Raw genomic sequence first — 16,878 nt, 5'->3', positions numbered from 1 at the left:
AAATGTAAGTACCTAGGAATATAGTGATCCATACTTCCTGGCACCCTGGGGTTTAACCCAGCAACCTGGTCTAGGTTGTACTCAGTAGGCCTTCTCAGATCTGAGCAATTAGCTACAAATTGGTAAAGACATTTATAGACAAATGGCTACAGATCAAATTCTCCTGATACATGAAGAGCAAAATGTTTCTAGAGGAAGTAAAGGCAAACATTTCCTATGTTTATTTCACATGCATTTCCCAGTGTCAGGAAGCTAGGGCTTTTTACAGGAGCACTGAAAAGCCCAGGGAGGTCTTATTTCCCCACTGTTTCTTGGTGGCAAAATGCTGTGGCTGCAAGTAGCCAATAGCTATTGTCACTATACTAACCATAGCTTATAGCTTATTATAGCAAGTCATAGGTCTGGTTTATATAATAAAGCTTTTTAAATCTATGCTGTGAAGCAAAGGGCCTTTCTAAAGTTTTTATAGAGCTAACATCAAAAGGAAATGTGTTTAGCTAGTGAACAGTAAATAAACCGGCACACTGGTGAAGTAAGAATTTTAAAAGTGACAGTCTACGCCACATGACAAGAAATTTCATATAGTAGACAATAAAATAATAATAGCAGTAAACATTTAAGTTACACACAGTTGACCGGGCATGGTGGCTCACGCCTGTAATCTCAGCACTTTGGGAGGCTAAGGCAGGCGGATCACCTGAAGTCAAGGGTTCAAGACCAGCCTGGACAACACGGTGACACAGAATACAAAAATCAGTCGGGCGTGGTGGCACATGCCTGTAATCCCAGCTCGGGAGGCTGAGGCAGGAGAATTGATTGAACCTGGGAGGTGGAGGTTGCAGTGAGCTGAGATTGCGCCACTGAACTCCACCCCTGGGTGACAGTGAAACTCCATCCCCCTTAAAAAAAAAAATTGTATACAGTTGTCGGGCATTATTCTCAGTGACTTCAGTATATTAACTCATTTAGTACTCACAACAATCATATGAAGAAGGCACTATTAATATCTCTATTAATATCCTTATTTCCAGATGAAAAAATTGAGACACAAAAAGATTAAGTGGCCTGCCCAAGAACCCACAGCTTATATGTGGCAGAGTCTGGCCTGCAGGCCTCTGTTCTCAAACCCTGTTTTTAACTGACATATGTTGCTTCTCTTTTTACATTAACGGGCCTAGGAATTACTGGGGCCCAGGAATATATTACTTTTTAAAATAGTGTTACTTTCATCATAGTACTTCATTTAAAAAAAAAAAACTCTTGGAAATAAAGTTTAAAGATCACTTGGAAATAATGTTGCCTCTTAAATCTCTCGGATAACCTATATATTATGTCAATCAAAACAAAACCAAAGAAAAAATATCTCCAAATATGTTGACTATATTTAGAATTAGAAATGAGAATTATAACCCAAGATACACAGCTATGGCAAGCCATACATGTGTCTGAAGGGACAAAGATAAAAGGAAGCTTGTATTGGCAAAAGGCAAAGTTTACATAAGCTGCTTAGAAACATAGTTCATTGGTGTTGGAGACGCAAAACCAGAGCTGGCATCAATTTATCGGTGGAGATGCCATTACTGGGTGGTGTTCTTTCAAGGGCATCTTATCTGAATTGCTGTAGCCCTAAAGAAAGAACTGCCTGTGGGATTATTTTAGAAAGTCCTTGAGACAGCTTATCTCAGCCACACAAGCATGAACACCCCGCCTTCATGCTCTCTCAGCTCTAGTCTGTTTGGATCTGACAAAAAGGGATCATCCTGGTATCTGCAACTTTTACAAGAATGAATGCGGCCTAGAGATTAGACCTTATTCAATAACATTTTTGTAGCACTGTGCTAAATGCTTTCATAACTTAGGTTTATTTAATTCTCACCCCAATCCAATGCATTATTATTGTGATCATCCCATTTTGCAAATAAGGAAATTAAGGCTTAAAGTCATTAAGTAGCTGTCCAGAAATAACACAGTTCATGGGCGCAGAGGTGGGATCCAAGTTTGGGCCTGGCCGTGAAGTGTGTGCCCTTAAGCACACACTGCCATTGCCATCAAACACTGAATATGCTCCATGTATTTTTTTTTAAGAGATCAGACTGCAGAAGGCTTAAGGGTCCATTACTATTTGAAAAGCTCCTAGAGGTAAAACTTGAGCCCAGACAAATCCTCAGATCTCTTGATGATCTGGGGCTACTTAGCACTAAATCAAATTGTGTAAGACCAAGGATGTTCATAGTTTATTCTGTAGAGAATTCAAGAGTCATGTAAACATGCCAAGCTTCAATTCTTCAAGTAGAATTAAACTTTTGATGTTTTGTGAAATATTTTAGTTTTAAAATATTTTAAGTGTGTGAAGGATTTTGGAACATGCTACTCCCAAAATATACCACTCTGGCATATTAACTATTTTGAGTTGAAAGCACTAGAAAAAACAGCAGGGTCAAGAAGATCACTCTGATCTTCTTTCTTTTTCTTAAAAGTAGCAGATTAAACGCCCATAAAAAACGTTTTTATACCAGAAGGAGAGTAACACTCCTATCTTCAAAGATGGGAATTTGAAGCCAAGGGACATCTATACTAGCAAACCTTATTAAACTAACTCTTACCTTCCTAGTCACATCTGTGCCCAAGTTACCCTAGCCTACGTCCCTTTACTTTGTCACATTTTTCACAATTTACCACTCTTTGTCCAATTCACTATGTAAGTGTCCAACTCTAACTGCATCTTTGGGTCTTCATCTCCTTATGAAGCCTTCTGCACCATATAAAACATACTACATACATGTGCATGCTTTTCTATTGATTTGTCTTATATCAGTTTAATTCTCAAGCCCAGGTAAAAAAGCCTAAGGTGGTAGAAGTAAAATTTTGCCTCCCCTATATTTGTATGAAGGTATGAATAATAAACAGCTATTTTTCAGTTTCTGTTTTGTAGTGAGGCTTTCAGAAATATCCCAGAGGTACAGAATTACTTTTGTTTCTAATTACGACCTATAGCCACACTTGAAAGTGAGACAGGTGAGCTTTGTAAATCTTTGGCAGTGCAGAAATGTATTTTCCTTATCCCAACAACAAAGATAAAAGGAGTAATATTATTGCAATCCCCCATATTTCCAAACACAATCTTTCATTCACCCATCATTGTAATTTCAGAAATATATCATCAATGATTCATTCCTATATGTCTGTTTACATGTGAGCAAGTTTCATTAAACTTTTCCACCTAACCAAGACTCTGGATTTATTTACTTCAGCTTCCATGGCTTAAGTGTAGTTTGAAATTATCCAAAGTAAACAGAGTATTGTGTTCTAGTCCCAAACTATTTTATCAAAGTTAATCCAGGATCTAGTATGTTATCCATTTAATAAATTGTACTTTGATATCCAATGAAATTGCACTATTTTGTTCAATTTTAAGCTATTTTATACTATAATATATAAAATTTAGAAAGATATCAGCATATCTGGATCACAGTTCTCATTACTATAAATTAAATATAATAAAATACACTGTCAATAAGTAGTATATTATGAAGATACTTTAGTTTTATGTGGGATACTTGTGTGCATATACATTCAATTTGTTTTGCAAAGACCCTAGGTATGCATTAAAAATTAACAAGGCTAAATAAAAAATAATAGTTTACAGTAGAAAGAAAACAAACATAGAGTAGCAAACTATATAAAGATGGTCATTCATAATAGCACAAACACAAATATAAGAATTGAACTAGAAGGTTGTATTTTTAAACAAAACATATGCATTCAAATAACTAATGGGCCCCAGAAACAGTAATGAACACTGCACTACAATAGGAAAGTTTGTATAACTCCCCTCACCTTAAAACAGCTGTCCCCAACCTTTTTGGCACCAGGGACTGGTTTCATGGAAAACAACTTGGCGGTGGGTGGCGGTGGGAAAGTGGTACACAGGGACTGGGTTGGGGGAATGGTTTCGGGATGAAATTGCTCCACCTCAGATCACCAGACATTCGTTAGATTCTCATAAGGACCGTGCAGCCTAGATCCCTCAGATGTGCAGTTCACAATAGGGTTGATCTGACCGGAAGTGGAGCTCAGGCAGCAGTGCTCGCTGGCCCACCACTCACCTCCTGCTCTGTGGCCCAGCTCCTAAGAGACCATGGGCTGGGCCAGTGACTGTCTGTGGCCTGGAAGTTGGGGACCCCTGCCTTAAAGGAATGAGTCTAATACAATTACTAGCAAAACCAAATTAAATTAAATAACTTACAAAAAAAATAATGCAGGTAACTTCTCCATTTTCCTTAGTTTTTCAACTAGAAGCGGAAACTTCGTGATCATGTTTTCTGGACTCAAATCTGCTTCAGGACTAAGATTCTGAAGTACCATTCTGGCCTGTAGCAGTGAACACAAAACAATTTTAAGTTCTGCATGAGAAAGAAATTACTACTTTTTGCTAAAATATTTTCTTAGTTGTCTAATATATGTTTTTGGTTTTTTTTTAAATAGTCCTATGAAAGTACATTATAAAATTAGGCAAAGAACCATCAAAGAAACATACAAATCAATACACTAGAGAACAAAAAATTGGCAGTGATATATACACACACACACATATGCAATTTGACCTGCAATTTTTAAGGCGATACAAATCAGGAATAGAAGTTTTCAGCAAATGATGCTGGTTTCACTATGACAGGAGGGCAAGTGTGAATCAGTTTCTACATTATGTCAAAAAATCACATCCAAATATATTTTCAAGGTTTGTAAATGACAAAATAGCTAGAAGAAAATGTAACTCAATTATATTATGTTTTTGAATGGGAGTAGACTAAGGTATTACAGAAAAAAAAATCCAATGAGAAAAGTCTAATATATGTCATTCCTCAATCTGCGCCAATAAATCAAATTTCAAAATATGAATACCATCAACTTATTAAAACAAATATCTGTAACTTATATAATTCCAGGAAAAGTTTCAATACCCAAATACTTCCTACAACTTGAAATAATAGTAAGAAAAGAACAGTAAACTCCAAGTCAAAAAAGAAAGAGGAGTAAAACATTCTTCTCAGAAACTATTACTGTGAGTTCAGTCTCTCTACTGTTAAAGTATCAACAATATCATCTCTTTGGATAGAGAACCTTCTGTTCTTATCTGCTATGCCATTTAGAAAAAAACAGTAGCCTCTGGCACATGGTTCAGAAGACATTAAGGATAAGACAAAGACCAGTTTACTTTCTCTTTTTATTCTATCTCAGAATCACTAGACTTTGTGTTCAACTTAAAATTTTAAAATAAAAATTGAGGATTAAAAAAATCAGAAAATGGTATTAACTGAATGATATAACTCAAGAAAACAATATAAATATAGTTTGGCCAAAAAGTGTACGAAAATTACCTCCTCTATGTTGCCATTTTTAATCCAACTTGTTAATTCTGACTTTAGACTCTCTTCATATTTTCTAGCATCCATCTTTTTTATGACTAATTTATTGTTAAAATGAATGAAGTTTTCTGGGCACAGTTCCTTGAAAACAAATATTACAAAATTGGGTACAATCATGCAAGAAAATCCAAAAGTATTTCTCAATTATATACCTCTTTAACAGCCTTACAAGTTTCTTGAGCGTAGAGATGGTTAAACTTTTTATCTCCACATAGCTTCTAATGCATAACATTACTAGGATGGATGAGCTCTTCAGAAGAGAGGATACAAAGCAAAACAAAGTTAAAGATGAAAACAAATGGCAGTTGGGACTTAGAAGGGAAGCAAGTGTAATAAAAAGAAATATGAATCTAAGATGTGAAAAGATTGAAATATGATAGTGTTTGAGAAGTTGAAAAGATTAAAAAAAAGAAATATTCTCAGGAATTAAAATAAAATACAAGTTAAAACCCATTAAAAAACAAACAGATAATATTAGAAATATGAGAAGAAGTACTTTTATTTTAGGAAGAGTCAACTAATAATTTTAAAAAATTAGATGCAAGTGATTAGAAAGGGTGAGAGTTTGTCAATGTTATCATCCTCTATAATAGGATTAATTACATCAGTATTATTTACCTGGGCCCGGGGCCAACTTTTCCAAATTTGAAACATGGCATCATATAGCTGGATGCTTTCTCGAGGTGAAAGGGTAAGATCAGGAGGGAATCCATACCTTTCAATCTGTTTAAAATAAAATTTAAATTCTTACTCTTTATTTTATTTTATGTCTTATCCTTTGCCTCTCAGTCACTATCATAACCCAAAGACACTGAAAGGCAAAAAACTAAAATGTTCAAATGCTGATAGGTGCTAAACGCTAACAAAACACTATCTACACAGGTCACTGAATCACTAAAGCGGGAAAAAAGCCAAAAGCCCACTAAAAATGTTTAATATTACTTCCTAAGACCTTTTCATTGTGCTAATTGAAATGACTTCATAACTGAAATCAGAGCAATGGGAAGCTGAAAGGTTTGTGGACTCAGTTTAGACAATACATAACCTCTACCTTACAGCTAACACCAAAATTGATGTAATTAAGAATGTGATTCTTTAAGTGTACCAAGCCAGGCTAAAACGGGAAAATCTTATTTGCTTATGTTTCAAGATAAGAACTGGGTCAACTTCAAGATAAAGGCTCTCAAACCACCTTCGAGACTCCAAGAAACTTCTCTCAAAGGTCACTGACAAGTCTGCTCTAAGTCTTCTTAATAATGTATGCCATTCATTTTTTCCACAAATGTTTTTAAGTGGAAATAAAAAATTCCTGTTCTCAAAAAGTTTCACTGTAGTATTTTCTACTGGTTTCAATCACTAGTGCTACAAATCATTTGCATGTAAAAACATATTCTCTGAGATGTTAATAGGAATGTAGTATAGACTGAATGTTTGTCTTCCCCCAAAACTAACACACTGAAACCAAATCCCCAATGTGATGGTATCTGGAGGCAAATCCTTTGGGAGATGATTAGGTCATGAAGGAAGAACCCTCATGAATGGGATTAATGCTGTTATAAAAGAGACCACAGATATCTCCCCTGTACCTTCTGCCATGTGAGGGCACAGTAAGAAGACAGCTATATGTGAACCAGAAAGCAGGCCCTCACAAGACACCAAATCTCCCAGTGCCTAGACGTTGGACTTCCCAGCCTCCAGAATTCTGAAAAATAAATCTTTGTTTCTAAAGCCTCCCGATTTGTGATATTTTTGTTATAGAAGCCTGATGAATGGGCTAAGACAGTATTCTTCAAAAAAGAAAAAGGAGGGAGAAATGATATGTATTATATCAAACAGGATTCTTTGGGATTTCTCACTGGAAATGTTAAATCTCAAAGAAGTAAATATAGCATGCAAATTTATCCAAAATAATTTGACAATAGGGCACTTGTTTTCATAAATAGCTATTAATAGGTTTTAAAATTCAGGTTTCAAATTTCAGGGCTAAAAAAGCCACTCCAAACACAACACAGTTGAAACAAACTGGAGATGACGTTTGGTAGAATGGAAAGTACAGGAGAGTTTGAATCAGAAGATCTGGTTCTAATTGCACCTGTAAATGCTAGTTCCTCATCCATAATATAGGAATGAAAATACAATATTTTTACTTCCACGCTAAAGACTGCAGTGAGAGCAAACAAAATCAACATATGTTCTTCAAACCTTTAAAACTATAGAACATAAAACAATTCCTGGAATCATCATTTAACATCTCAGTTGGAGCACTGAAAGATAGCTAAATGCTAAGGACTATATTATGTCAACATACTAAATAGAACAAAACACCTATTATTTTGTAATGTTGGCATCTTGCTCTCTTGTTAGGTATTACTTGAAAGTGGTTACTTACTCTACCTAACTAAAATAAAAACATACAATAAATCGAAGATTTATTATAATGTTAAAATATAAATCTTCTGTTTTTGGTTGCTAGAATGCTTATGAGTTCTTAAGTCTCTTAGCCTTTTAGAGAGGTCTGAGTTTCCTCATTTCTAAAATGAAGGATAATTCTTCCTGTGACATAGATTTTATGAGAATTATATTAGATAACATATGTAACAGGCCTAGTAAAATGCCTGGCATATGATTAATGACATAGCCATAAATATGATTGATTAATTATCCCTTATAGTTCTTAATGTTTTAAATCAGTTTAAGAGTCCTATGCCTAAATACTGGGGATTCAATTCAGTTGTTCTCCACTACATAGTGACTAATGATCCTGCAAAAGTTGAGTGAGTCTAGGCAGAAAATGAAGAGAAATAAAAGGTCATAGATTTGTACCATTCTTTATTTATAAACACAACAGTATTATAGCATGATGCTATTTTTGTAAACCACATTGTCCCTAATGTCATAGGTGAGGGTAGGCATTGATCTATGCTGAGCAGAAAGAGATAGATAGCAGTTCTTTCAAGGACTTTCTGGAGCTGATAGCACTCCAGGAGTCAGCAGCTGTTCCTGTGTGGCATGAAAATTGGGCCAAAGGCCAAAGACACTGTTCTTAGCCAGAAGCAAGCCATGTATGGATTGAAGGCGATCCCTCACCATGGTTGGATTCAGACCAGCTCACTCATGCTGCCCTACTCCTGAAATCATTTTTATACTACAACTATAGAGGAAAGGACCCAGGTGGATGGCCCTTCTTATGTTGCCACAGTTTATTATGTTTTTTCTTGCCACTCCATTTTTCCCATATTAATCTGAAATGGACTACACAAGACCAGGAATTATTTACTCAGTTGAAAGGCCTCCTTGGTTTTTATCACTGCTACTTTAGGATATGTCCTATATAAACACATGCTATACACACAGCTGTCAAAATAGACTTACTAATACTTAAGTCTTTATGTTCATCCTGCCACAAAAGTCTAGACATCTAAAGAAGACTCATACAACAGCTTGACCTTTGCAGAAGTCATCTGCGGTCACAGCACACTGTAGCAGTTCTATTGCTTTCCAGTTACTCCATTAATAGCTACTGAAAATAGACGAAAGGCACTTGGACCAAAATGACAATTTCAGCAAGTACTCCAAACCACTACACATATTGCTGCTTAAAGATAACCTGCCTTGAACCATCCTACACAGAATAATTTTTAAATACTATACTGTTTTTAAAATGCCAGGTAATGATGAAAATGTCAGATAACTCCTGGATATCTTAAGGGAGGAGAGGGGAGGGGGGGGAGGGGAGGGGAGGGGAGGGGAGGGGAGGGGAGGGGAGGGAAGGGGAGGGGAGGGAAGGGGAAGGGGAGGGGAGGGGAGGGGAGGGGAGGGAAGGGAAGGGAAGGGAAGGGAAGGGAAGGGAAGGGAGAAAGAAAAAAACATAGAATAAGGTGTCTTTTTTTTTATATGTGGGTTATCATCCATATTCTAGGTTTGGGGTATGAGTTAAGTCACAAGAATATTGTCCATATTTTAGGTTCATTTAGAATTTGGATTGGGCCATTGTGACATAAGAGATAAGCTTCCATAACAAAATTCTATTAGAAAATTACTATCAGCCAGCCAGCTTTTAGAAGCCAACTTGTTGGAGATTGCATCATGACCCCACCATTTACTTAATGAAAGAACACTGAATTAGTTCAGTTCTCTATGCCTCACTTTCCTCATTGTAAAGTGGGACTAGTATTAAGACATCTATCATAAGATTGTTGTCATGGTTAAGAGAGTTTAAAAACGCAGAATTTTTAGAACACGAAGTAAGTGTTCAATTTAGGTTGGCTGTTCTTATTTAACATACATGTAGTACCTTTTATATACATAGCAGTTTTTTAGGAAACAAAGGACATAAAATTTGCCTTCAAAGAGTTATTCTAGTAAGTAAAGACTATATGCATGTAAACGACTTAAGCAGTAAGCTCATCATGACTGGTGTCGTATTAGAAACACAGACAAGGTATTATGAAGAGAAGAAAGATTACATCTAGCTAAGAAAGTTAGAGAAGAATTCGGAAAAGGTTTCACATTAGAAGAATTATGGAAGATGAACAGGATCCGAACAACTGGTAGTTGGCATCTGGGTTGAAATATTCCAAGAGCAATACATAGCATAAGGGCTGCCAGGTAAGATATCCCTAGTGGATGAATGGAAAGGACGTTGGGGCCAGGTCATGGATGACCTCAGTTGTTAAGCTAAGGAGGTATGCATTTAGCTTTTTCCAAAAGAAAGCCAAAAGAGACTTGGAAAGATCAAAATTATCTTTAAAGAAAGTTGAGAGTTATGTTTAATTATATTCGTGTCAAATTATGTTGACTTTTGTGCTCTAAAAATTTTACATATTTTACCTTCTTTAATCATCACAACAATCTTATGATGGATGTCCTATTATGTTTAACATGACAGAATTTGGAATATATTTAAGGTTTTAGAAGGAAGACAAAACTATTGACTAATCATCACTTTGAAAGCCAAAGGAAGTTTAAATGGGCCATTTATGGGAGTAGGATGAGACAGGAAGAGAACTATGCAAGAAAAATTAAGAAATCTTTCCTCACTCACACCCCGGTGTCCCAGCTGAAATCCTCCTAAGACCTCCACCTTAGTGGCTCACCACCAAAAAAGCATGTCGTGATTGCTACGTTAGCAAGAATGTCTTTTATCTGATTTTTCTATGTACTAAGGATTGTCCACATATAATTGTATGGCTGCACTGTGAGAAGAATTAGTGTCAGAGGGGTAGACAGACAGACATGGGTGCTGAGAAGAAGAAAAATTGGCAAAGAAAACATCTGAGAATAAATAAAATTAGCTAAAAATTCAGGTTAAATTTGTAGTGGTTTTTAATCTTTGTGTATTCAGGCATTGTTGAAGAACCAATGAGAATTAGAAAGAATACTCTTGTTATTTTTTAAATTAAGGTTAAAGTATCAGTTTCTATAATTCTGTAATTCTATAATTCTGATAAATATCAGTTAGGCAGCATTTATTTATAATACATACAAGTATTTTATATTACTCAGAACAAATATGGCTAAAATACTACTTACATGATCTGTGGTTAGTGCAGCACATGGGTGAAAATGATCAAAATGGATGTCATCATGTTTTATTGAACATACATGCTTCTCTAGATCATTGTACCTCTCTCCATAGAGCACTAAAAATGAAAAACAAGAATTTCCACATCAATGGAAATGTAATCACTGAAATAAATTTAAAGTAAAAGGCATCAAAATCAAGATGATGGTAGATTTTTAAAAAATAAAGTAAAAGGCAAACTTTACAGAAATATATCAAACATACCAAGTCTAACTTTATACGACTGTTTTACTTGCAGGTAGTCTTTGGGAAAGCCAGCATGATGACCCACATGTCTTTTAGAAGCAGTATTATTTTCAATTATTTTGTCTTGTTTCCAGTACCATTTTACCGATTGTAGCCACCTTAAAAAATAAATGTACATATTATTTAGGCAGAACATGGAACTACTTCCTGTGAAATTAAGTAGTTTAAGACAAGACAGTTTCATGTTCCTTATAAATTATACTTAGGGGAATAGACTCAGAAGCCAGACTACTTGAAATTAAATCCCAACCTTCTTACTAATAGCTGTGTCTCCTGGTTGAATAACTTCATCTTTCTGTACCTAGTTTTCCATATTTTAAAATGGAAATACGGTAGTAATATTGGAATTGTGACTATTTAATAGTAGTAATGGAAGTAAGCATAAATCATAAGGGTTGCTGGGCACTTAAAATAAATTACTACACGTAAAGCACTTAGAACACTACTGGGCACATAGGAGGTATTATAGGATTGTTATCAGTAAATAAGTAAATATTGTAAAGTAAAAAAAAAATTACTAGTAGTAGGTAAAAATCAAGCTCAATGACAAGATAAAATGGGGCTTTCAACTAATAAGAATTTGCTATCTTTCTAAATATCTCAACGAAGTGGGAAAATGGACCACAGGCCCCATGGCTGAGTGTGTTATTGTATCATTTTATTTTTTATTTCTTGGTGGAGGACAAAAAAAGAAACAAAAATGCATCTTTTCTGATGCGTCATTTTCAGGATGGGGGAAATTTCCTCTCAATTGCAGGTCTGGGTGGGGGAGTCCGTGATTTTTCTGTGCAGAGGGTGCTTTTCCTCGGCAATGGCCAGGAGGTGTAGAGAGATGCAGTTTCTTGAAGATCCAGAAATAAACTATTAAATTCACTAGAAAATTATGCAACTCCTCAGAACCCATTGAGAAATTATGAAATTCAAACATTCAAAATAGACAAACACTCTATCCAAACCGGAACTTAATGCCTACTCGGTGAGATGTTCAGGATTACTTATGGTAGCTGAAAGAGCCAAAAAGGGACATCGGATCATGACGAGGAGATGTTCCCAGATTTCTGCTCCAATTTCTCCACCAAGACAATGAACCTATTAAAGAAAAAACAAAAATCTCAACTGAAAAGTTGATTTAAAAATAGCAAATGGAAGTAAGACATGGAATCTTGAAATTGTCATGCATGCCTTCCCATCACCTTTAAGTGACCATGCCAAATTTAAAGAAATATTAAAAATCCCCACAACCAATTCACCAACAATTCTGCTTTACTTTACTTTCAAAAATTTTTTTCAACTCAATGCATTTATCTTCATGTCTACCGCCAACTCAGCTACTCTCACATCTCAGCAGCACTACCATAATATCCACTTGACTCCTATACTAGCCTCCCTATCTGCCCTTAAATTCTTCACATCACAGCCAAAATAAAAATGTTGGCCAGGGACAGTGGCTCATGCCTGCAATCCCAGCACTTTGAGAGGCCAAGGCAGGCGGATCACGAGGTCAGGAGATCGAGACCATGCTGGCTAACATGTTGAAACCCCATCTCTACTAAAAATACAAAAAAATTAGCCGAGCATGGTGGGGGGTGCCTGTAGTCCCAGCTACTCAGGAGGCTGAGGCAGGAGAATGGCGTGAACCCAGGAGGTGGAACTTGCAGTGAGCTGAGATGGCGCCACTGCGCTCCTGCCTGGGCAACAGAGTGAGACTCTGTCTCAAAAAAAAAAAAAAAAAGTTTAAAAAGATAAACTATATCAAGTCATGTCACTAAATAAATTGCTTTAATATCTTCCCTTTGCATGTGAAATAAAATATAAACTCCTTAATGGCATGTATAATGTCTGGCATCATTTGGCCACCGCTGCCTCTCTGGCTTTATTTCAATCCATTGTCTCCACCTTTACTATGGTCCAGAAAGAAAGACCTTTTCTTTGTTCCTTGAACTCACCCTTCCTAGCCAAGAGCTTTCACGTATATTATTCCCTCTGCTTAAATTACTCTTACCCTCTCTTATTCACACGGTAGAGTTCAGCTCAATGCCACTCCATAAAACAGACTTTTCTGACCACCTATTCCAAAGTTGCCTCCTCCCGACACCCTACCATGACTGCAGTCATGGCAGCCTGCTCCCTTCCTTCACAGTTTGTACCAACGTGAGCTGGCATCATCATTTGTGAGCTCACTTGTTTATTTCCTCTTTCTTGATTAAACTGCTGTCAGCTCCAGTGTCTAATAGATAAGGCATTAAGTAAACTGTAACCTTAGACCTGAATATTCTATTCCTAGCCACTGACACAAAGCCTAACACTGAGCAGGCACTCCTTAAATATCTGCTGAGTAAATGAATGGATGAGCAAATCAAACTAGATCCAGAAAAGAGTCTCAATTGTGGTCTTCATTTAACAGATTAAAGTATGACACTTGGCAAGCAACTGGAAAAGACTTACTATCAAAGTCAAATTATCTATCTATTAGAATATGCATAACCACTGCCCATTTGGGCTTGTCCTGGTGAGATAAAATACCACTCCATCAAATATTGACCTTATGCTTTGCCCTAGATAGCACTTTTCCCTGATTCTGCCAGTAGACATTAGCCTTTAAAACCTTTCGGTTTTATCCCTTACACAAAATTCTAAAAACTGAAATAGCCAAAGTCATATCATCATATCACTTCAGAGTTTTGAGATGAGATTTTAATTCAAAGTTCTAGATTGCATAGACAAAGTTGTTGGATTTTTGAAAACAATAATATTCAAGACCTTCATGATGCAATATGAGGTCAACCAAAAATAAATATAATAAATCAGTATCAAATCCAAAGCACAGCCTATTTGGTAGCTCCAAGTTTATAGCAAGGAAAAGGTAAGTTACAGAGATTTGTTAAACTTTTTCCCTTTGAATGTAAAATTCCACAGAGCCAAAGAATATATCTTCCTATCGTGTTTTAAATCTCTTTTAATAAATATTCCCCCTTTTTTTCTTTCTTTTTTTTTTTTTTTTTTGAGATGGAGTTTCACTCTGGTACCCAGGCTGGAGTGCAGTGGCACGATCTCGGCTCACTGCAACCTCTGTCTCCTGGTTCAAGTGATTCTCCTGCCTCAGCCTCCTGAGTAGCTGAGATTATAGGCACCTGACACCACTCCCAGCTAATTTTTGTATTTTTAGTAGAGATGGGGTTTCACCATGTTGGCCAGGCTGGCTTCAAATTCCTGACCTCAGGCAATCCGCCCGCCTCGGCTTCCCACAGTGCTGGGATTACAGGTGTGAGCCATCTGACCAATAAACATTCCTAATAATGCTGCAATATAGCTTTGCGAAGTATCTTCCATTTGCCCCAATAAATCGCTATAAATCTACATTGTTTTTTATCCTGCTGCCTCTTCCTAGGGAAGCTGACCTACAGGTACTTTGTCAAAAGGACTCTTATGATTTCTGGTTCCACTGGGTTTGGCCTATGGAGGGCCTTGGCCACAGATCAGAAGCAGCGCGGAGACTGAGACTGAGGTCATTTTTCCATTGGCTCCTTTCCTGCAAAGCTACCTTGAATCAGCTATGTTCCTCACAACATGGTCAACTCAATTGGAATCTCGTTTTGAGTTTCCATAAATGCTTCCATGCCTTGCTCCTTTAAGCCTAGGGGTAAACTACTAGCTCTAGATTACTGCACTAACCCTTATGGATTCCCTCACATGCATACACCTTTGAAAAATACCCTTCTTGAATTATTGTATTTCAAGAGTGCCATTTAATTTTCTGTTGGGATCATGACTGATAAAACTTATGTAACTGACATCATTGTTAGAGCCAAAAATTATTTACTTTAGAGGTCAAAGATTGGATTGAAATCTCTGTCCAGGGGAACTTGTACCAGAATGGTTGAACTCTATTTTCCCTGAAACAGTTGTCAGTGAAAGATTCCACTCCCATACAGAACTCTGTAGGGTGCATCATTTTACCCTATTGAGTCACAACATGAAAAGGGAGCCAAAACACTGTAATTCCCAGGAAAAATCACTCAGGAAAAAAAAAAAAAAAAAAAGGGAGACCTTCTCAATCTGAACTCCATCCAAGGGGATAGATGTCCTGAAACACCAAATATCTTCATTGCTATGCAAATGTGCACTAGGAAATTAAGCAAAGAAAGAACACCAAACCTACCTCATCAAATATAACATATCTGATCTTTTTCACCCAGTTTTGGCGATGAGGAGCAAGCAGCAGAATTTCAAAGCAGGCAGGCACTGTAATAAGTACCTACAAAGAATAATATTGGGTGAAGTAACATTTTGAGCACTTACCATGTGTAGACATAGTTACAAGAATATGTAAGATAGACTTACGAGTCCTGAATGTACCTGCTGATAATTGGCATATAACATTGCTTCTGAGAATTCAGGGTTTCATCAAAACTGTGCCATATTCATTGGAACCATATTAAACTGAAATTTTGGTAGGTCAAAAATGGTAGAAGAGCAGATTTGAAGTTTACATCCTTGTTTATGAGCATTCAGAGTTTAAAAATAGAAACTATTCATTGTCATAAGTTTGATTCTTTAAAACCTGACACTGACATAGAGTTTGGATTGTTTATTAAGAATCAGCTAGTGTGAAAAGAGCAGGAAAGCAGGAATGAGCAGAGGAGGAAGCCTAACTGCAAGGCAGGCCTGATGGAGCCTCTGCCAACCTAGCTTGGAGTTCTGGAGTAAGGACTGCTGTCAGTGTTGTTCCACATCGAGCCACAGCAGCCTACTGTTTGTACTTCTACTTAGCTCAGTTGCAGGGTATAGACTGTGGAGGCAGAACTGGGGGAGCGGAGCTGATAGCTGGCATCTATCTTAACCACATTCCCCACATCAAGTCCTCCTTTGAAAGGCAATCTGGGTCTCCATGTCTACCATGCAATCTTCTACAATCATGTGTTCATTCTTATTTAGTCTTAATTGTTGATCTGTGAGTTCGGAGGGGAGAAAACTGTCTATGATTTAGCACCAGGTATACGATCCATAATATATTTTCTAAATCATGAGTATCCTTAATAGATACTTATGAAGAAAAAGTAATTGATTTAAAATTGAGATTTGTTAGTTTTCTGTAACATAGCATTTTCAGATCATTCTGAATCCCTTTACAAACCAAGACGATGCAATAAAATATAAATGAAATTAGAAATCCAAAGGTCAGTGTCCTTAGAGAAAGACGAGTTCTAGTTCTCACTCTTTGAAATGTAACAATATTACATTTTCTCTAAAAGTATTTTGTCTTTCATAAATTCAAGGAAATTATTTTCACAAGCCTTGTGAACATGTTGAATTTCTAGTCAAAGAGGCATACAAGTACAGTTATATAATTCGATAACACACTTATTAATTAAAATACCATACCTGACAGTTTAAGGCGTCATGACGATACTCCCTGGTGAAAACACCACAGAGAGCTTCACCACTTGGCAGATTTTTCGTAAAACGATTCTGAACAGTTGCTGCCACTTGATTAACAAGGGCCTGATTGACAAAGAAAAAGATCCATTAGTCACATAATAGAGAGAGGTGAAATATCAGAGGACAACAAGAACTGTCTAAAAGTGTGCCCTGCTTTCAGTGCAGAAAGCTTACTAACCCCTT

The 16,878-nt window shown here is 36.6% G+C and overlaps 1 protein-coding gene across 3 annotated transcripts in view; it reads right to left on the bottom strand.

The window, feature by feature from the left end:
• Window positions 1-16,878, bottom strand: part of DDX60 (DExD/H-box helicase 60) — a 112,583-nt gene that overhangs the window by 40,842 nt on the left and 54,863 nt on the right. For all 3 annotated transcript variants that reach the window (XM_050791708.1, XM_050791707.1, XM_050791709.1), the window contains 8 exons: window positions 16,639-16,758; window positions 15,416-15,511; window positions 12,230-12,345; window positions 11,215-11,354; window positions 10,959-11,068; window positions 6,045-6,149; window positions 5,379-5,507; window positions 4,247-4,371 (listed from right to left, as the gene is read on the bottom strand). In XM_050791708.1, the coding sequence (XP_050647665.1) occupies window positions 4,247-4,371; window positions 5,379-5,507; window positions 6,045-6,149; window positions 10,959-11,068; window positions 11,215-11,354; window positions 12,230-12,345; window positions 15,416-15,511; window positions 16,639-16,758 (941 nt within the window). The remainder of the gene's footprint in view (window positions 1-4,246; window positions 4,372-5,378; window positions 5,508-6,044; window positions 6,150-10,958; window positions 11,069-11,214; window positions 11,355-12,229; window positions 12,346-15,415; window positions 15,512-16,638; window positions 16,759-16,878) is intronic.

The sequence above is a fragment of the Macaca thibetana genome, chromosome 5, assembly GCF_024542745.1.
Source record: "Macaca thibetana thibetana isolate TM-01 chromosome 5, ASM2454274v1, whole genome shotgun sequence".
In the NCBI taxonomy this organism is placed as follows: domain Eukaryota; kingdom Metazoa; phylum Chordata; class Mammalia; order Primates; family Cercopithecidae; genus Macaca; species Macaca thibetana.
Note: the sequence above shows the minus strand (reverse complement) of the source record. Positions and strands in the feature narration are given on the sequence as shown.